Source organism: Lipotes vexillifer, unplaced genomic scaffold (assembly GCF_000442215.2).
Source record: "Lipotes vexillifer unplaced genomic scaffold, Lipotes_vexillifer_v1.1 scaffold683, whole genome shotgun sequence".
NCBI lineage: Eukaryota > Metazoa > Chordata > Mammalia > Artiodactyla > Lipotidae > Lipotes > Lipotes vexillifer.
The window spans coordinates 690,383-712,492 of NW_006779881.1; the positions used below are offsets into that span (position 1 = coordinate 690,383).

Consider the following 22,110-nt stretch of genomic DNA (forward strand, 5'->3'; position numbering starts at 1 on the left):
AGGGAAAGACTATACTTTGTATATTTACTCCTCAGTTGACCAACATTTAAGCTGTTTCAATATTTTGGCTAATATGAATAGGCTGCTATGAATATTCGCGTACAAGTTTTTGTGTGTCAGTAAGTATTCAAGTCAATGAATAAATGAGTGAATAGGTGATGACTTGTATTTCATCATGTGTTCTCTGGCTAGGATATGGATTATAATCTTTATTTCTTTTGGGCAGGTCTGGGCCGGATCGTCCAGGCTGAGGAGTATCTATCCCAAGCGCAGTGGACAGTCCTCAAATCAACTGAATGTTCTTATGCCACCCACTCCTTACTGCATCGGAACCTGGGGCTTCTCTACATGGCTAAGGAAAACTATGAGGAAGCCCGTTATCATCTGGCCAATGATGTAAACAAATTAATAACACCCGATTGTTTCTGAGAACAGCTCTGTTTGTTTGTTGTTGTTTTCTTTTTACTGAGCACTTCTCTGAAACTTTCTGTGTACAACTGTCTGTTTGGTGGAGTATTAGCAAGAGCACAATTCTAACGACCTGAATTCAAGACTTTCCACTTTCTGCCTGTGCATCCTTGTCCAGGTCACATCACTTCCCAAGCCTCAGTTGCTTGGGGGATGATAAAGGGAGGCAGAAGAGCATCCTGGTTAAGAGCAGGGCTTTACTCCTGGTCCCAGCTCTGCCATTTCACCAGCCACACAGACTTGGATAAATTATTTAACGTCTTTCATCACCTGTAAGGCAGAAATCATAAAATAGTCTCTGCCTCATTGGGTCATTGCAGAGATGAATAAGAGGGCCCGACATGGGCAGTACTTTGGCTATGATTTTGATAAATAACATCAATGTCTCTACTACAGAGTGTGATTATTATATTTAAATGAGCTGGAAGTATATGAAAGTGCTTTATAAACTATAGAACTCTGTACCGATGTTAGATAGGTTGATGAGGGTGATGACTGAGCTGTTCTTCCCACGTTCATGAGGTTTCTGTTAGGATTTCAGTATTGGACAATATTATGGAGGGAAGAGTTCCTGAACCTGAAACCTGGATGAGGTTAGAATCAGACTGCAGTCTCCATGCAGATTGGGTCTCTCTTCAGCCTCTCCACTGGGCAACCCTCCCTCTGGTTGCCTGCCACTGCACGATGCCCCTAAATTTGCTGGAAACATTGTTGTGCTGGTTATTCTCCGTATCCCCTTACCCGCAATGCATTCTCTGCCCTACTCTTCCCTGGGAGGCTGACCTCGGTGGACTCCATTGCTCTCTGGCCTCACTGGGTTTGGAGAGTGAAAGGCATGGCAGAGGAGTGGAAGTTGGGAGGAGAGAGAGGTTGGGGTATTTACTCTGCTGCCTTTCTGCACCAGCCCAGTCCCTGCAGGGCCAGTGTTCCTCATGGCCACGGCTCCTGTCAGGTAGCCTTCCTCCACAGCTCTAGCTCTTGCTGGGCCCTGGTAACCCTGCTTTCTCCCCTGGTTTTCTCAGGAGTTTGGACTGTAAATGGTCTCTTGCTATTGATAGTCCCTAGTGCTTTACTAACTCTTGTTGGTTCCGTACCCCTTCCACGTCTCTGTAAATAATCCTTTCATTATACTAGCCTCAGGGAATATTGATACTTGTGAGGGTGCCATCTACTTCCACCTAGGAGCCTGACCAATGCAATTCTTCATTTGTGTTTCCTCTCTGTGCTTCACAGCCTTCAACAAATCAAGCAGAAGCACACTCTCTCTTGAGCTGGGTCACACGGTTAAGAATTAGATCAAGCTCAGCCTAACTTAGAAAAATAACAAACCAAACCACCACAGCATTATTGATACATACCATAAAAGTCAATGGTATGTACAATTAAGTGTACAATTCAATGATTTTTAGTAAACTTAGAGTTGTGCAACCATCAACATAATCCAGTTTTCACCCTAAAGAGAGCCCACATATCCATCTGCAGTCATTTGTCATTCCCACTTTCTGTCTTTCTAGATTTACCTTTTTAGGACATTTAATATAAATGAATGATATGTAGCCTTTTGCATCTGACTTCTTTCACTTAGCATAATTATTTTGGAATTCACCCGTGTCATTGTTTATATATCAATATTTCATTCCTGTTATCGCTATCATCTGGATATACCACAATTTCTTTACCATTCACCAGTTGATGGACATTTGGGTTGTTTCCATTTTTTTGTCTATTATGAATAATACTGCTGTGAACATTTGTGTACAAGTCTTTGTGTGAAGATGTGTCTTCATTCCTCTTGGGTGTATACCTAAGAATAGAATTGCTCGGTCATGTGGTAAAACTATGTTTAATTTTTTGAGGACTGCCAAACTGTTTTCCACAGGGACTGCATCATTTTATATTCCCACCAGCATGTACAAGAGTTCCACGTTTGCCACAACTTTGCCAATAAGTGTTATTTTCTGTCGTTTTGATTAGAGCAGTTCTAGTGTGTGTGAAGATGTATCTCATTGTGGGTTTTATTTTGCATTTCCTTAGTGACTAATAATGTTGAGCATCATTTCATGTGCTTTAGCCATTGGCGTATCTTTTTGGTGACATGTTATCTGTTCAGATCCTTTGCCCATGTTTTAACTGAGCTGTTGTAAAAGTTCTTTATAGATTCTGGATACAAGTCCTTTATAAGATATATGATTTACAAAGAAAACTCAAGCACTCTCTTTCTTCCTTCTGCTATAGATTTATTTCGCCAGTTGTGCATTTGGAACAGAGCACATCAGGACCTCAGGAGGCTACTTCTACTTGGCTAATATCTTCTATGGCCTTAAAAAGTTGGACCTGGCAGACACATTGTACACCAAGGTGAGCTGGAGAGTATGGGAGCTGAGCCTTGATACTTAGGCCTTGTATCTTACAACTGGTGTCAGACCATTCATGAGATATTCGAGGCACAGACAGATGAAGTGACTTGCCCAAAATCACATAGCTTGATCCATGATATATTCCACTTTTCTTTCTTCCGGTTTCTCCACTACCAAAATAGTTTAGTCCTTAGCATCCATAGAGCAATTAACAAATAATAGCTTATGAGTCAATAAGAACCAAACCCCTCCAAACAGGCTGCCAGATACCCTGTCATATCCCTAGGAGCAAGCTAATGTGGGCATATTGAGGTGTGGGATAAAGGAGGAGATGAAGTTTTTAAGTGAAACTAATTGTTGAAAGGTCCTGTGAAGCCATCAAAGAACATGAAAGTACTTTAAAATGTCCATCTTTACCTGTAAAAGATTTTAAACTGTTTTATATATATATATATATATATATATATTTTTTTTTTTTTTTTCTGTCAGATGATTTGGGGCTGAGTTGCAAGAGAAGGTGACCTTGACAGAGTCTAAAGTGCTAGGCTTCTTTTTTTTTTTTAATTTTAAATTATTTTAACTTAAATCTTTTAGAATAGTATGTATCTATTCCAATTGTAGATTGTCAAGTCTATACAATATTTTCCTCTTTTTAAAAAAACATTTTTATTCGAGTATAGTTGCTTTACAGTGTTGTGTTAGTTTCTACCGTACAGCAAAGTATGTATACATATATCCCCTCTTTTTTGGATTTCCTTCCCATTTAGGTCACCACAGAGCATTGAGTAGAGTTCCCTGTGCTCTATAGTAGATTCTCATTAGTTACCTATTTATACATAGTATCAATAGTGTATATATGTCAATCCACATCTCCCAATTCATCCCACCCCAGCTTCCCCCTTGGTATCCCTACGTTTATTCTCTACGTCTGTGTCTCTATTTCTGCATTGCAAATAAGACCATCTATACCATTTTTTTAGATTCCACATATATGTGTTAATATACGATATTTGTTTTTCTCTTTCTGACTTACTTCACTCTGTATGGCAGTCTCTAGGTCCATCCACCTCCTACAGATGACCCAATTTCGTTCCTTTTTATGGCTGAGTAATATTCCATTGTATATATCTACCACATCTTCTTTATCCATTCCTCTGTTGATGGACCTAATATAGGTTGCTTCCTTGTCCTGGTTATTGTAAGTAGTGCTGCAGTGAACATTGGTGTGCATGTGTCTTTTTGAATTATGGTTTTCTCAGGATATATGCCCAGGAGTGGGATTGCTGGGTCATAGACAACCCTCAGAAAGGGAGAAAATATTTGCAAATGAAGCAACTGACAAAGGATTAATCTCCAAAATATACAAACAGCTCATGCAGCTCAATATCAAAAAATCAAACAACTTAATCAAAAAATGGGCGGGGCTTCCCTGGTGGCACAGTGGTTGAGAGTCTGCCTGCCGATGCAGGAAACATGGGTTCGTGCCCCGGTCCTGGAAGGTCCCACATGCCGTGGAGCGGCTGGGCCCGTGAGCCATGGCCGCTGAGCCTGCGCGTCCGGAGCCTGTGCTCCGCAACAGGAGAGGCCACAAGAGTGAGAGGCCCGCTTACTGCAAAAAAAAAATGGGAGGAAGGCCTAAATAGACATTTCTCCAGAGAAGACATACAGATGGCCAACAAACACATGAAAATGTGCTCAGCATCACTAACTATTAGAGAAATGTAAATCGAAACTACAATGAGGTATCACCTCACACTGGTCAGAATGGCCATCATCAAAAAATCTACAAACAATAAATGCTGGAGAGGGTGTAGAGAAAAGGGAACCCTCTTGCAATGTTGGTGGGAATGTAAATTGATACAACCACTATGGAGAACAGTATGGACCTTCCTTAAAAAACTGTTTCCAATATATTAAAATGTTGGTTATCTTCATATAATAACACCTTACTTAGCAAACAACAATTTCTGTGTGTGATATAGGTTGTCAAGCGGTGACTGTTTATTCATATTTTAGACCCACTTCTGAAGAAGAGGCATTGTTGTGCAGTTGAAAAAAAATGAGCTTTGGAATCAGGCAGACTTGAATTTAAATCCTGGCCGTGCCACATAGCAGCTTTTACCAAAAGTCAAGAGTGATCTTAACTTTTCTGAACCTCAGTTGATCTATGAAACGGGAGTAATAAGAATACGACCGTAATTGGGTTGTTGGGAGGATGTAAAGGTAGTTGTATGTACTCAACACATGGTAGCCATTGTAATTAGACCCCACCAGGGCTGTTCCCAGATCAGCCCTCCATGTGCCCTTTGCAGCCCAACACTTGTCACACTTAACTTGGCCAAGCACCTTTGGGCTCCTAAGGCTCCCGCTGCCTGCAGGCACAATGAGAGAGGGAGTCTGCAGACCGGCAGGAAGCCTGGCCAGAGGTGCTGCCCACTCAGCTGGCTGGTCCAATGGCTAAGGTCCAGCTTGCTTGTCTGATTACCATCTCCTTTCCCAACAGGTCTCTGAGATCTGGAATAAATATTTGAACAATCACTATCAAGTCCTCTCACAGGCTCGCACCCAACAAATAGATCTACTAGGCAAACAATTTGAGACCGACACTGGCTTGGGTAAGTGGCAGTTCTCCCTAGGAAGCAGAGCAGTGACTTCATCTCTTCTGATCCACAGACTTTTCCCCTCAGAGGGAGAGCAGCTGTCCCTGTCGTGGGGCACATCAGTGCCATCTTCCCATTTTGCCAATGGGCAAACTGAGACAGGGGGATCAAAGAGATTTGACCAGCGATGGGAAGAATTCAGGTCCCTAGCATCACACACAGCCTTGCAGGGGGGTTAATAAGGGACAGATCTGGAGGAAAAAAAGACCCTGCCAGAGCCCTCTGAGATTCCTGCAGAGCATCCATTTTTTTTTTTTTTTTTTTTTTTTTTGCGATATGTGGGCCTCTCACTGTCGTGGCCTCTCCCGTTGCCGGACGCGCAAGCTCAGCGGCCACGGCTCACAGGCCCAGCCGCTACGCGGCTCACGGGCCCAGCCGCTACGCGGCACGCGGGATCCTCCCAGACCGGGGCACGAACCCGTATCCCCTGCATCGGCAGGCGGACTCTCAACCACTGCGCCACCAGGGAGGCCCAGAGCATCCATTTTTTATGTGTTATCCCTCCAGACTCCACACGGAAGTCCCATTGCTCATTTGTTCTGGTACCTTATCTTCTTCCTTTACTGGACAGTGAACTTCTCAGTGGCAGGGCTGAGTCTGATTCACCTCTCTACCCACAGCTCAGCAAAGGGCTGAAGGCTGAGTACAGCATCATTCCCTCTGAGATCATAAAAAGAGATGGAAGATCTAGTTTCTTCTCAAAAGAGACATATGGTGTAGTGGGTGAGACAAAAACTATGTGAAAGAAAAGAAAACTTCTACAAGTACAAATTATATTACCAGCTGAGTCCCAGAATGAAGAGGTGAGGACAGTTGGATGGTGTTGAAGAGGGAAGACTTCTTGGAGGAGAAATTTTGAGCTAAGATTCAAAAAATTAGTAATTTTATTGAATTTTCTCTCATTATAAAAGCAGTTCATGTTAAAGCAGAAAACTCAGAAATCCTAGCTATCCAAAGACAGCCAACCTTAACGTTACAGTGTATGTCTTTTCTGTCTTTTTCTCTAAGCTTAGCCTCACATGGGGAAAAGCAGAAAGGCTACTGCTTAAGCATCTTTGGGTTTGGGGAAGATGAATTAAGGTGCTGTGGCTGCCAGAAGCCCCGGCTCCCTCCTCTTGCTATAGAATGGAAGTTGAGTTGGACCCAAGAAATCCCACCATGACAAATTCCCTGTATTGGGGGCCTAAGAGATCTACTTTAGGACTCTGAAAGAAAGAAAGCTAAGCAACTCTGGGACCTGTAGGAATGAGTTTTGTTTTTTGTTTTGTTTTGTTTTTTTTAGGTTACTCTGATAATGACAGGCTGGGCAGAGCTGGTGAACTGCCTGAGGACAGGTGCCCTAACAGGGTGCTTATCCCTGAGGGTATATGCAGCTGCCCTAGGGCCTGTTTCTTCTTTCCTCCCTTTCTTTCCATCACAGATGAAGCCCAGGAAGCAGAAGCCATTCAGATCCTGACTTCAATCCTGAACATTCGAGAATCTACATCTGACAAAGCCCCCCAAAAAACAATCTTTGTTCTAAAAATCCTGTTCATGCTTTACTACCTGATGGTGAATTCTTCAAAGGCAAGTTCCCCTAGAAAAGAAGCATGTCTAAAATGGAGGGAGAAGTTCCTCTAGTTGATTTCAGCTGTGTTTTGCCCAACTGCACTAGCTTTTACACTCAGAGTAAGCCTTCACTCCAAAAAAGTTCAGATGCTCATGACATTTCTTATGTGTTGAGTCCAACCTGCACAATGGAAATGGGGTTGTCTTCTTCCCTCAAGGGGGCCACCCTAGGGTTGCACAGGTTAACTGAGGCTGGGGCAGTGCTGGGAAGCCTGCAGGGAAGAAGGGCTCTGGGGAGTCCTTGGGGGGGGATGGAGTAGTTGCTCTAACCATACTCAGGTAGTGAGTTCCCTGTTGCTGGAGGGATCCAGGCAGAAATAATTCAAAAGGTAATTGGTCTTGAGCGCTTTTTATGTGGCGGCCACTAGCCTAAGTACTTTACATGAATTATCACATTTAATTCTCATACTAACTTTACAAAGAAGGTATTTTATTATTCCCACTTTATAGATAAGGAAACTAAGGCACAGAGAGGGTCCATTGCTTGCCCAATTTCTTATAGACAGCAAGTGGCATATCTCAGGGTTCTTGACTTATTGATTGACTGATCCACTCATTCATTCAGGTATTTATTGAGGTTCTACCATTTGCAAGGCACAGTTTTAGGGACTGGGGGTGCAGTGGTGAACCACCAGCCAAATTCCCTATTTCCAAGTAACTTACATTTTTCTGGAGGAGGGGAAGTCACAGTAAAGAAGTAAACATATAAATGTGTAATATAATTTCAGAGAGTGAAAAGCACTACAAAGAAAAATAAAGCAGGAAGGGGGAGAGAGGAGGGAGGATGGTTGGAGGAGGCCTTTTTGTGTGGGTGACATGGGAAAATTTAAGATGTCCTTCCCCCGTTCCCTTCCTCCCTTCCTTTCTTCCTTCTTTCCTTTCATCAGCAAACTTTTACTAAGCACCTACTGTATACCAGGGCCTGGAAGAGCTCCCGGTCAGTGGGTTAAAATAGAGTGTGATAGCAAAGCCCAGGGCCCTGTGGGAGCACAAAAGAGGGACAGCGGCCCTATGTGGGATGGGGGTGAGAGGGGTTAGGGAACAGGGAACATTTCCATTGTATGTCCAAGTTTACAGTGGACAAAGCCTCTTTTCTGCATTTCAGGGTCTCATTTTCCATTCAAGGAAGTCATTCCCCCAAGGTGTGTTAAGGGTGTTAGGTCTGCAAGAGATCCTTAGAGAAAAGGGACACCTCTATCTACTAAGGATTGGCACCTCGCTTCCTTCAGGTCTGGACTCAGCTGTCTGCTTTTCAATAAGGCTTTCCCTGCCCTCTGTCTGAAACGGCAAACCCCCACTGCCACCATTAATGCTTCCTGTTCCCCTTCCTGCTTTATTTTTTTCCTTATCATGAATCACTATTTAAGATACCATTGCATTTTAATTATTTGTCTTGTTTATTGCCTCTCTCCCCCAGTATATTGTCAATTTCACAAGGGTAGGAATTTCTGCTTATAGTCACAGTACCTGGAACATAGTAGCCTTTCAATAAATATTTATTGAAAGACAGTAAGGAGAGAAAGAGGAAAGGAAGGAAGGATGGAAGGAAGGAAGGAAGGGAGGAAGGAAATAAGGGAGAAAAGAAGAGATGGAGGGGGGTGAAAGCACCTGCTCGACTTGCTGAGGCACCCCGTCCCCCTTTTTGAGTAGAACCATGTGGCTGACAGGGTCTTGGTGCTCCAGCCAGGTGTCAGGCCTGAGCCTGTCAGGTGGGAGAGCCGAGTTCAGGACATTGGTCCACCAGAGACCTCCTGGCCCCTCATAATATCAATCGGCGAGAGCTCTCCCAGAGATCTCAGTCTCAACGCTAAGACCCAGCTCCACTCAATGACCATCAAGTTCCAATGTTGGACACCCCATGTCAAACAACTAGCAAGACAGGAACACAACCCCACCCATTATCAGAGAGGCTGCCTAAAAACATAATAAGTTGACACCCCAAAACACACCATGAGACGCTGTCCTGCCGACCTGAAAGACAAGATCCAGCCTCATCCTCCAGAACACAGGCACCAGTCCCCTGCACCAGGAAGCCTACACAACCTACTGAACCAACCTTACCCACTGGGGGCAGACACCAAAAACAACAGGAATTTTGAACCTGCAGGCTGTGAAAAGTAGACCCCAAACCCAGTAAGTTAAGCAAAATGAGAAGACAGAGAAATACACAGCAGATGAAAGAGCAAGGTAAAAACCCACCAGACCAATCAAATGAAGAGGAAATAGGCAGTCTTCCTGAAAAAGAATTCAGAGTAATAATAGTAAAGATGATCCCAAATCTTGGAAATAGAATGGAGAAAATGTAAGAAACATGTAACAAGCACCTAGAAGAACTAAAGAGCAAACAAACAATGATGTACAACACAATAAATGAAATTAAAAATTCTCTAGAAGGAATCAATAGCAGAATAACTGAGGCAGAAGAAAGGATAAGTGACCTGGAAGATAAAATAGTGGAAATAACTACCACAGAGAAGAATAAAAAAAGAAAAGAATGAAGAGAATTGAGGACAGTCTCAGAGACCTCTGGGACAACTTGAAATGCACCAACATTCGAATTATAGGGGTCCCAGAAGAAGAAGAGAAAAAGAAAAGGACTGAGAAAATATTTGAAGAGATTATACTTGAAAACTTCCCTAATATGGGAAAGGAAATAGGCAATCAAGTCCAGGGAGCGCAGAGAGTCCTATACAGGAAAAATCCAAGGAGAAACATGGCAAGACACATATTAATCAAACTATCAAAAATTAAATACAAAGCCAAAATATTAAAAGCAGCAAGGGAAAAGCAACAAATAACATACAAGGGGATCCCCATAAGGTTAACAGCTGATCTTTCAGCAGAAACTCTGCAAGCCAGAAGGGAGTGGCAGGACATATTTAAAGTGATGAAAGGGAAAATCCTACAACCAAGATTACTCTATCTAGCAAGGATCTCATTGAGATTCGACAGAGAAATTAAAAACTTTACAGACAAGCAAAAGCTGAGAGAATTCAGCACCACCAAAGCAGGTTTACAACAAATGCTAAAGGAACTTCTCTAGGCAGGAAATACAAGAGAAGGAAAAGAACTACAATAACAAACCCAAAACAGTTAAGAAAATGGTAATAGGAACATATACATCGATAATTACCTTAAATGTAAATGGATTAAATGCTCCAACCAAAAGATATAGACTGGCTGAATGGATACAAAAACAAGACCTGTATATATGCTGCTTACAAGAGATCCACTTCAGACCTAGGAACACGTACAGACTGAAAGTGAGGGGATGGAAAAAGATATTCCATGCAAATGGAAACCAAAAGAAAGCTGGAGTAGCAATTCTCATATAAGACAAAATGGACTTTAAAATAAAGACTATTACAAGAGACAGAGAAGGACACTACATGATGATCAAGGGATCAATCCAAGAAGAAGATATAACAATTGTAAATATTTATGCACCCAATATAGGAGCACCTCAATACATAAGGCAAATGCTAACAGCCATAAGAGGGGAAATTGATAGTAACACAATCATAGTAGGGGACTTTAACACCCCACCTTCACCAATGGAAAGATCATCCAGAATGAAAATAAATAATGAAACACAAGCTTTAAATGATACATTAAACAAGATGGACTTAATTGATATTTATAGGACATTCCATCCAAAAACAACAGAATACACTTTCTTCTCAAGTGCTCATGGAACATTCTCCAGGATGGATCATATCGTGGGTCACAAATCAAGCCCTGGTAAATTTAATAATATTGAAATTGTATCAAGTACCTTTTCTAACCACAACACTGTAAGACTAGACATCAATACAGGAAAAAAACTGTAAAAAATACAAACACATGGAGGCTAAACAATACACTACTAAATAACCAAGAGATCACTGAAGAAATCAAAGAGGAAATTAAAAAATACCTAGAGGGCTTCCCTGGTGGTGCAGTGGTTGAGAGTCTGCCTGCTGATGCAGGGGACACAGTTTCATGCCTGGTCCAGGAGGATCACACATGCCGCAGAGTGGCTGGGCCCGTGAGCCATGGCCGCTGAGCCTGTGCGTCCGGAGCCTGTGCTCCGCAACAGGAGAGGCCACGCAGTGAGAGGCCGTGTACCGCAAAAAACAAAACAAAACAAAACAAAACAAAAAAACTAGAAACAAATGACAATGAAAACATGATGACCCAACACCTATGGGATGCAGGAAAAGCAGTTCTAAGAGGGAAGTTTATAGCAATACAATCCTACCTCAAGAAACAAGAAAAATCTCAAACAACCTAACCTTACACCGTAAGCAATTAGAGAAAGAAGAACAAAAACCCCCCAAGGTTAGCAGAATGAAAGAAATCATAAAGATCAGATCAGAAATAAATGAAAAAGAAATGGAGGAAACAATAGCAAAGATCAATAAAACTAAAAGCTGGTTCTTTGAGAAGATAAACAAAATTGATAAACCATTAGCCAGACTCATCAAGATAAAAAGGGAAAAGACTCAAATCAATACAATTAGAAATGTAAAAGGAGACGTAACAACTGACACTGCAGAAATATAAAGGATCATGAGAGATTATTACAAGCAACTATATGCCAATAAAATGGACAACTTGGAAGAAATGGGCAAATTCTTACAAAAGCACAACTTCCGAGACTGAACCAGGAAGAAATAGAAAATACAAACAGACCAATCACAAGCACTGAAATTCAGACTGTGATTAAAAGTCTTCCACAAAACAAAAGCCCAGGACCAGATGGCTTCACAGGTGAATTCTATCAGGCATTTAGAGAGGAGCTAACACTTATCCTTCTCAAACTCTTCCAAAATATAGCAGAGGGAGGAACACTCCCAAACTCATTCTACGAGGCCACCATCACCCTGATGCCAAAACCAGACAAAGAAGGCACAAAGAAAGAAAACTACAGGCCAATATCACTGATGAACCTAGATGCAAAAATCCTCCACGAAATACTAGCAAACAGGGCTTTCCTGGTGGCGCAGTGGTTGAGTGTCCGCCTGCCGATGCAGGGGACATGGGTTCATGCCCCGGTCCGGGAGGATCCCACATGCCGCGGAGTGGCTGGGCCCGTGAGCCATGGACGCTGAGCCTGCGCTCCACAATGGGAGAGGCCACAAGAGTGAGAGGCCCGCGTACCACAAAAAAACCAAAACCAAACAAACAAAAAACTAGCAAACAGAATCCAACAGCACATTAAAAGGATCATACACCATGATCAAGTGGGGATTATCCCAGGAATGCAAGGATTCTTCAATATATGCAAATCAATCAATGTGAAAAACCATATCAACAAACAAGGAGAATAACCATATGATCACCTCAATAGATGCAGAAAAAGCTTTCAACAAAATTCAACACCCATTTATGATAAAAACCCTCCAAAAAGTAGGCATAGAGGAAACTTACCTCAACATAATAAAGGCCATATATGACAAACCCAGAGCCAACATCATTCTCAATGGTGAAAAACTGAAACCATTTCCACTAAGATCAGGAAGAAGACAAGGTTGCCCACTCTCACCACTCTTACTCAACATAGTTTTGGAAGTTTTAGCCACAGCAATCAGAGAAGAAAAAGAAATAAAAGGAATCCACATCAGAAAAGAAGAAATAAAACCGTTACTGTTTGCAGATGACATGATACTATACATAGAGAATCCTAAGGATGCTACCAGAAAACTACTAGAGCTAATCAATGAATTTGGTGAAGTAGCAGGATACAAAATTAATGCACAGAAATCTGTTGCATTTCTATACACTAATGATGAAATACCTGAAAGAGAAATTAAGGAAACGCTCCCATTTACCATTGCAACAAAAAGAATAAAATACCTAGGAATAAAGCTACCTAAGGAGACAAAAGACCTGTATGCAGAAAACTATAAGACACTGATGAAAGAAATTAAAGATGATACAAACAGATGGAGAGATATACCATGTTCTTGGATTGGAAGAATCAACATTGTGAAAATGACTCTACTACCCAAAGCAATCTACAGGATCAGTGCAATCCCTATCAAACTACCACTGGCAATTTTCACAGAACTAGAACAAAAAATTTCACAATTTGTATGGAAACACAAAAGACCCCGAATAGCCAAAGCAATTTTGAGGAAGAAAAATGGAGCTGGAGGAATCTGGCTCCCTGATTTCAGACTGTACTACAAAGCTACAGTAATGAAGACAGTATGGTACTGGCACAAAAACAGAAATATAGATCAGTGGAACAGGATAGAAAGCCCAGAGATAAACCCACACACATATGGTCACCTTATCTTTGATAAAGGAGGCAAGAATATACAATGGAGAAAAGACAGCCTCTTCAATAAGTGGTGCTGGGAAAACTGGACAGCTGAATGTAAAAGAATGAAATTAGACCACTCCCTAACACCATACACAAAAATAAACTCAGAATGGATCAAAGACCTAAATGTAAGGCCAGGCACTATCAAACTCTTAGAGGAAAACATAGGCAGAACACTCTATGACATAAATCACAGCAAGATCCTTTTTGATCCACCACCTAGAGAAATGGAAATAGAAACAAAAATAAACCAATGGGACCTAATGAAACTTAAAATCTTTTGCACAGCAAAGGAAACCATAAACAAGACAAAAAGACAACTCTCAGAATGGGAGAAAATATTTGCAAATGAAGCAACTGACAAAGGATTAATCTCCAAAATATAGAAGCAGCTCAACATCTAAAAAACAAACAACCCAATCCAAAAATGGGCAGAAGACCTAAATAAACATTTCTCCAAAGAAGATACACAGATTGCCAACAAACACATGAAAGGATGCTTAATGTCACTAATCATTAGAGAAATGCAAATCAAAACTACAGTGAGGTATCACCTCACACCAGTCAGAATGGCCATCATCAAAAATATCTACAAACAATAAATTCTGGAGAGGGTGTGGAGAAAAGGATCCCTCTTGCACTGTTGGTGGGAATGTAAATTGATACAGCCACTATGGAGAACAGTATGGAGGTTCCTTAAAAACCTAAACATAGAACTACCATACGACCCAGCAATCCCACTATTGGGCATATACCCTGAGAAAACCTTAATTCAAAAAGAGTCATGTACCACAACGTTCATTGCAGCTCTATTTACAATGGCCAGGACACGGAAGCAACCTAAGTGTTCATCAACAGATGAATGGGTAAAGATGTGGTACATATATAAAATGGAATATTACTCAGCTATAAAAAGAAACGAAACTGAGTTATTTTTAGTGAGGTGGATAGACCTAGAGTCAGTCATACAGAGTGAAGTAAGTCAGAAAGAGAAAAACAAATACCGTATGCTAACACATATATATGGGATCTAAAAAAAAAAAAAATCGTTCTGAAGAACTTAGGGGAAGGACATAAAGATGCAGGAATAAAGATGCAGACGTAGAGAATGGACTTGAGGACACGGGGAGGGGGAAGGGTAAGCAGGGATGAAGTGAAAGAGTGGCATGGACATATATACACTACCAAATGTAAAATAGATAGCTCGTGGGAAGCAGCTGCATAGCACAGGGCGATCAGCTCAGTGCTTTGTGACCACCTAGCGGGGTGGGTAGGGAGGGTGGGAGAGAGATGCAAGAGGGAGGCGATATGGGGATATATGTATACGTATAGCTGATTCACTTTGTTTTACAGGAGAAACTAACACAGCATTGTAAAGCACTTATACTCCAATAAAGATGTTAAAAAAAAAAAAAAAGAAGAGGAAGAGATGGAGGAGGGAAGGGAGGGAGGGTGGAAGGGCCAGCTAGAGCCTGTCCCAAGATGTCCTGTGAAGCCTCTGTCCAAGTCAAATCTCTGGGCTGCTTGGCCCCCCAGATGGCAATTTACTTGTGGCACCCTTCCACTTCTGTGCCTCCCAATGTTGGTTCAAAGGGCCCTGAAATGTAGAAAAGAGGCTTTGTCCACTGTAAGCTCAGTGACCATGTTTTCCTGTTCCCTAACCCCTCTCACCCTCATCCCACATGTGTGGTTAGCTGTGAAGACCCAGTGTATGTTCACAAGTTTCCACAAAGAACTCAGTGGCTGGTGTGAGAAGCTGAAGGGTCCTTTCCCGTGTTTTTGTGGTCGAGCAGAGATGGGCCTTCCAATGTAATGCTTTCTGTGACAACTTCCTTTTGTCACTGCAATTTTATTTCAGGCAGAGGAATACGCCATGAGAGCCCTGGATCTAGCCAAAGAACAGCAGCTCAGTGTCCATGAACAAAACACCATTCAAGACTTACTAAATCTCACCTCAGCTGAGGAAGCTCATCCCATTACTTGGTGACCCAAGAGCTCTGCATCATGGACTACTGAGCATCTAATGTATTCCTGCCTTGCATAGCTGCTTTGAGGTGCTATGAATGGCTGAAGTGCCCACCCTCTTCTCCTGGGATTGCATGCATAGCTGTGTTTTTATTGTTTCACAGCATATGTTGGGGGAATATAGAGCTTCTGGCATAGAAATCAGTAAAACTCTTGTTTATCATGACTTTGCACGACTTTGAATAATGTGTTATCAGTTCACCAACAAGGTATTTATAATTAAGCTGCAAGTAGTTTATCCTATTTCTCAGAGGTCTCCCAGTGATGCATTCTTCATAGATCTTTGCCAAAGAAAGGGGTAGGGAATAGAGCTATACTGGAGTAAAGTTTCTCTATTCTACTGTAATTAAGTTAGCATTAATCTGAGGTAGATTGTGATTAAAATGCCCATTATAATTCCTAGAGCAATCACTAAGAAAAGTAATCTAAAAAACAGTTAAAATCAACAAGGAAATTAAAATGGTACACTAGAAAAGATCCACTTAATGCAAAAGAAGGCAGTAAAGGAGGAATGGAGGAACAAAAAGATGTGAGACATATAGAAAACAAATAGCAAAATGCAGACATAAATTGTAGGTCTTTGCCAGAAAAGGCCCCTGGGCCTTTCAAGGAGCTTCAGTATGGATTGGCCGAGTTACCATTCCACATTGGTGTCTCTTTTCTCAGACAATTATTTGAAGGGGATGTGAACCATCTATACTGTCTAGGGGGGAAGTACTCTGGAAGGTCCCCTGTGATGTAGGGGACAGAGTGTAGGCATTGGAGCAGACATGCCTGGGTTCAAATCCCAGCTTTCTCACGTAACAGCTCTGTGACCTTGATTCACCGCCTCCCACCCCCCACACACACACACCCAACCTCCTCATTATGTTCTAAAATGGCCCAGGTGTGACCACGGCTGTATCAGCTAGTGCCATCGAGGACTCTGGTCATTTAGTGCATCCTTCTTTTCTCCAGACTCGCTAAGCAGCCTGCCCATTACCACTTTGCTTCCTGGGTAGATCTGTACCAGGGAGAGGTTATGCAAATCAAGGACCTGTCGGAGAGTTTTATGTTCCTGACTTATATTAATTCCCTCAGGCACATATAATAAAAATATGTCAGATGGCCACCCTGCACTTTCAGGTCTAGGTAAAATCCGCTTGGGGCACTCTTATGCTTCTGCAAGATGGCTATGAAGTCCCAGGGCCTTACTTTTCTGTCTCTCACTTCCGTTTTTAGCTTCAATTATCAATACTCTGTCACTCTCCACATCTTGTCTTGTAGCTGTTTTTTTCGTCTCTTTAGGGACACATCCCTTCTTCTTGATTCTCACCTGCTAACGCCAGATATAAGCCAGCTCTTTCAAATAGATGTTGAATGAAGACTGGAGGAGTGAGGAGAAGGATCAATGGCAGATCATTTAAAAGAAAATATTAGAACTTTCCTTATTCTAAAAACGTCCTTCAAAGTCCATTTCATTAAACTCTAGTTCTCTTCTTTACCATAGTCATTGGCCCCTTTCTCTTTTCCCCCCTCCCTTATCTGTTTTCTGTTCTCTCCACCCCTGAATTTTTGTTCATGACTCCTTCCCCATTGAGTATATTTATAAAATTACTGTTTCAGTTTATTGTTCCTATTGACTGATTTTCCTCTTGGTTATGGCTCATAATTTTCTGCTTTTTAACATCATGTCTAGAAATTTAATTTTCAGTCTTTCTGCTTTTCTAACACTCGCATTAAGGCTATAAATTTTCCTCTAAATGTTGCTTTCATTGATACCACATATTATGAAATGCATTTTTGTTATCATTTGCTCTAAATATTTCTTAATTTTTTATGACTCATGAGTCATTTAGAAGTATGATTCTTAATTTCTAAAAGATGGTGTTACCTCTTTGCTGTTTTCCAGCTTAATTTTATTGAGATTATAAAATACGTTGTGTACAATTTTGACTTGGAAGTTGTTTGGGGTTTGCTTTATGGCCCAGGATATGGTTAATATGTGTTTGTAAATGTTTTGTGTGTGCTATAAAAGAATGGAGTTATTGGGCACATTGCCCTATATATGTCTGTTAAGTCAAATTTTTTTCATATTTTCAAACGCTGCATCTCCTTGCTGAATTTCTAATTTATTTCTGAGAGAGGTACATAAAATCCATCCAATATGATTGTGGTTATATCTATTTTTCCTTGTAGTTCTATCAGTTTTTGCTTTACATATTTTGGGGCTTGGCTGTTAGGCAAGTACAAGTTCAAATATTGTATTTTCCTGGTGAATTGAATCCTTATTTTTTGTATTATGAGGTGATTCTCTTTATCTCCAGTAATGCTTTTAACTTTAGAGTCTGATGTTTTGGTCTGATGTTAAAATAGCTATGCCTTTTTCCTTTTGGGCTGCATTGCTTGTTATCAGCTAGGTGTTATCACTTACCTCTAGCTTCAGCATTTACCTCTGCTTCAAAGGGGAAGCTTGGAACTACAGTTCCCAGTATCTCTTTCCTTTTAGGATTCTGGATTAAATTCAGCCAATGAGGGGCTGCTGCACAAGATTTGGAAGTAGGATGAGAAGGAGCAGCCATTAATCTTCCTGAGAATCACCCACTGTTACTTTCCTGAAAGCAGATTTCCTGTGAAAGCAGCTTGCTGACTTTTGCTTCCTGATCACCCAGCCATTTCAAAGATTGTGTAAAATTCTAATTCCCTACATTAAATAAATCTCTTTACTCAAAATGCTGAGAGGCTTCTGTTTTCCCGACTAAACACTTAGTATTTCTTCTTGCAACCTTTCACTTTCAAACAATCTATACCCTTATGGTTTGGATGTATCTCTTATAAAAATAGTAAAGAAAAATAGTATAGTTAGATATTTTTATATCTGTAATTTTATAAGAATCATTTAATCAATTTACATTTTATTTGTATGTTAAATTGTTTGGGTTTAAATCTTTTTTTTTTTTTTTTTATTTGCGGTATGCGGGCCTCTCACTGTTGTGACCTCTCCCGTTGCAGAGCACAGGCTCCGGACGCGCAGGCTCAGCGGCCATGACCCACGGGCCTAGCTGCTCCGCGGCATGTGGGATCTTCCCGGACCGGGCACGTACCCGTGTCCCCTGCGGACTCTCAACCACTGCACCACCAGGGAAGCCCTTAAATCTATTATTTTGTGTCTTCTATTTGTACTGCACGTTCTTTTTTCCCTCTTCTTTCTTCTAGATTGATTATGTATTTTTTCTCATTCCATTTTCTACCCCCTGTCTGCTAGTTTGTAGGTTACACACTGTTTCTATTCTTTAAGTGATTACTCCGGAAATTCAAATATTCATTCCTAACTTATCAACGTCTAAAGTTATTCAGGATGTTTACCCTCATCCTGGACTGTACAAGGGCTTTAAAATTTTAAAATTCAATTTGCTTCCCCCTAACTTATATATTGTTACTGTTATTTATTTCAAGTATATCTTAAACCCACAAATCACAATTATTATTATTATTTTATAAAGTCATCATATTCCTTCTTGCTTTTCACACCCTCTATCTGGGTTCACATTACTGATAAATCCTTTAGTATTTCCTATGGTGAGGGTTTGCTGATGGCAAATACTCAGATTTTCCTTCTTTCACTAATTTGATAATGTTTTATTTTGCCCTCTTTTTTTGACTCATCAATGAAAATGTATTTCACTTTCATACATGATATAGTGATGCAGAACATAATCTCAATTCTGAAGATCTCTGTGAAATGTGATTTACTTGACCTAAAAAGGTATATGCAGGTTCAAGAGAACTAGGAATTCTTGGGAGATAAGAATATCTGTTATCATTCTACCGGCTAACCTTTCCTAAGCATCTTCAGCAGAATTTGCAGGTGTGGAGCTGAGGGATCATCTCTGAAAGTCCTGGCTAAATTTTTTCTACTAGCAAGCACATAGCAGTGTTACAAATTATATCATGTTGTCTATAAACATTTATTTAACAAAAATTCACATTGAGTAGTTGCTCTGAGTACCAACTCTCCAATGTTTTATCATTGCACAACTTTGGACCTGTGCTGTGCCATAGGTCCTCAGATGACCAAGATTAGAACCAAGGTGCTCTACCACCACTAGGTCCTACTATAGATATATATCATGCAAGTGAGGTTTCTGTATTCACGATGGCTCTATGAAGCATATCTCTCAAGAACAAGAGGTCAAACAAAACACACATCTGGCAAAGTAGATGCTTCAGAAAAGATGATGAAGCATTACTTGAATGACAAACCACGTCATCATTTTGTTTGCTAGAAAAAGTACGTTTTTCCTGATATTCATCAAGATTGATGGTGATGAGATGGAGATAAATATTTTGTTTAATATATATGCTTACATAGACACAGTTTCAATAGTTAGTTCAATAAATACTTAAATAAACAGCAGCATGTTTGAAAAGCATATAAGCAAGGTTACTATTGAGATCAGGATATAAAACCAAGATGATATAAATGTTGTCCCTTGCTTGTGAACCTTTCTAAGGATTGCAGAAACAATCCTAGAACCTCTTAATGATCAAGGGAGAAAAGCTTTCAATGAAAAAAGACCATTCAGAGTTTGAAAGTCATGTTTCACCACAAGAAGCAATACTGGATGTGAGGGATAAGGAAGATAGCAGCCAAAGAATGACTCCTGAAGTGTGTTTTCTTTCCTTCTGGTTTGAGCAAGTGGTTGGCGTTGTGCCCTCAGGTGAGGAGGTCCTGGAAGAGGAGGGAGTCTGCGGGAGAGAGAGGAATGTGAATTCAGATTGGGGCGTGGTGAGTTTAAGATACTTATGAGACATTTGAGGGGAGGTGAAAAGGCAGGCAACTGCACAGGCAATCTGACATTAAGAAAAGAATCCTGAGTTCGAGAGATAAATTTGAGAGCATCGTGTAGCTTGTAATTAATACCGTGGAAACAAAGGAGATCACCTAGGGAATAGAAGAGAGATAAGGAAGGGAAGAGAGCCCCAGGAAATGCCCCGAAACAGAACGTTTAATAGAGAAGAGGGGAACCCAGCAGACGAGGGTGACGTAATTTCAGATTTATTCAGAGTATTCATACAAAGGATTGCCATATATCTTTCACCCAGATTCCCCAGATGTTAACATTTTACCATATTTGCCTCATCATTTTCTCTATATAGATACCCATTATTTTCTGAACCATTTGAAAGAAAGTTGTAAACACTATGCCCCTCTATCCCTCAATATTTAATGTGGTTCTTCTAAAAACAAGGACATTCTTACATATTCTCATCAGTACAATCATCGAAATCAGGAAACTAGGGACTTCCCTGGTGGCACAGTGGTTAAGAATCCTCCTGCCAATTCAGGGACACGGGTTCGAGCCCTGGTCCGGGAAGATCCCACATGTCGCGGAGCAACTAAGCCCATGCGCCACAAGTACTGAGCCTGCGCTCTGGAGTCCGCGAGCCACAACTACTGAGCCCGCGAGCCACAACTACTGAAGCCCCCGTGTCTAGAGCCTGTGCTCCGCAACAAGAGAAGCCACCACAATGAGAAGCCCCCACGCCGCAACAAAGAGTAGCCCCTGCTCACCGCAACTAGAGGAAGCCCTTGTGCAGCAACAAAGACCCAACACAGCCAAAAATAAATAATTTTTTTTTAAAAAAAGGAAATTAATCATTGATAGGATGCGATCAAACAATGAAATACAGACTTCAGTTCAGATATCACCAATTGTCATAATGATGTTCTTTAGAGCAAAAGAACATCCCTGAGCAAGCAGTGCATTCGGTTGCTGTCTCCTTAGGCCTTTAAATGTGACACAGTGTCCTGCTACTCAAATCTTCTCTGACTTATGAGAAATTCAGCCAAAATTTTCCAACAAATGAAGAAGCCAAGGCCTTTGGGAGCTCTGAAGAGCTGTGACTCATTGAGGTACAGTAGATCTGAGGCCGGTGGAAGAGCCGTAATCCTTGGGGGAAGGCTCTTCCCTGATTGAGGGAATTCCTGCAGTGAAAAACGCAGCTGCAGGAAAAGCAGTGAAATGGGAACTAGCATGACAGCCAGGTGGGCTGCAGCCAGCATGAAGCTGGGAACGTTTCGGGGGATGACAGTGGAACCCTGGAAAACAGAAGAGGAAGTCTCATAGGCTTATTCCTTGGGGAGAGGAAATCCCAAGATCTAACAACTGGGGACGGTGTCTGTAGCCAGCCTAAAGATCTTTCTACTGGTGCCCTGTCAGCATGGTTGCTGCCAGAGCCACAGTCAGGATGATGCGGAAGCAGTCACCACCCTTCTCAAAGGACCTCTGGCCCCACCAAACACACTGGTCTACGATGCAGTAAATGCAGTTCTTTTGGGACAACTGGGGGAAGTGTATATGAACTGGGAATTAGATGCTATCAAGGAATTACTGTTAATTTTGTTATACGTGGTAAAGGCATAAAGAAATCTCTTTTTAAAATGAGATGCCTGCTGAAGTATGCAGGGGAGAAAAGATATGGTGTGTGGAAATTGTTTTTAAATGCTTAAGAAGAAGAAGGTAGATGCAGTAAAAATAGAAAATTTTGATAATTGAAAATTTGAGGACTTTACTAAACCATCCTCTCGACTTTTGTGTAGTTTTCAGAATTTCATATATTAATAGAATAAAAAAGAAATACAGGGCTTCCCTGGTGGTGCAGTGGTTGAGAGTCCGCCTGCCGATGCAGGGGACACGGG

The 22,110-nt window shown here is 41.2% G+C and overlaps 1 protein-coding gene across 2 annotated transcripts in view; it reads left to right on the top strand.

The window, feature by feature from the left end:
* ZMYND12 (zinc finger MYND-type containing 12) overlaps positions 1 to 15,679 on the top strand; it is a 35,426-nt gene extending 19,747 nt beyond the window's left edge. The window contains exons 4-8 of one of the 2 annotated variants that reach the window (XM_007453016.1): positions 227 to 396; positions 2,704 to 2,826; positions 5,329 to 5,440; positions 6,906 to 7,055; positions 15,266 to 15,668. In XM_007453016.1, coding sequence (XP_007453078.1) covers positions 227 to 396; positions 2,704 to 2,826; positions 5,329 to 5,440; positions 6,906 to 7,055; positions 15,266 to 15,390 — 680 coding nt within the window. In that variant the 3' untranslated portion in view covers positions 15,391 to 15,668. Of the gene's footprint in view, positions 1 to 226; positions 397 to 2,703; positions 2,827 to 5,328; positions 5,441 to 6,905; positions 7,056 to 15,265 lie in introns of both variants that reach the window. The other variant, XM_007453017.1, reaches the window with a different exon arrangement.
* The last annotated feature ends 6,431 nt before the right edge of the window (positions 15,680 to 22,110 follow it).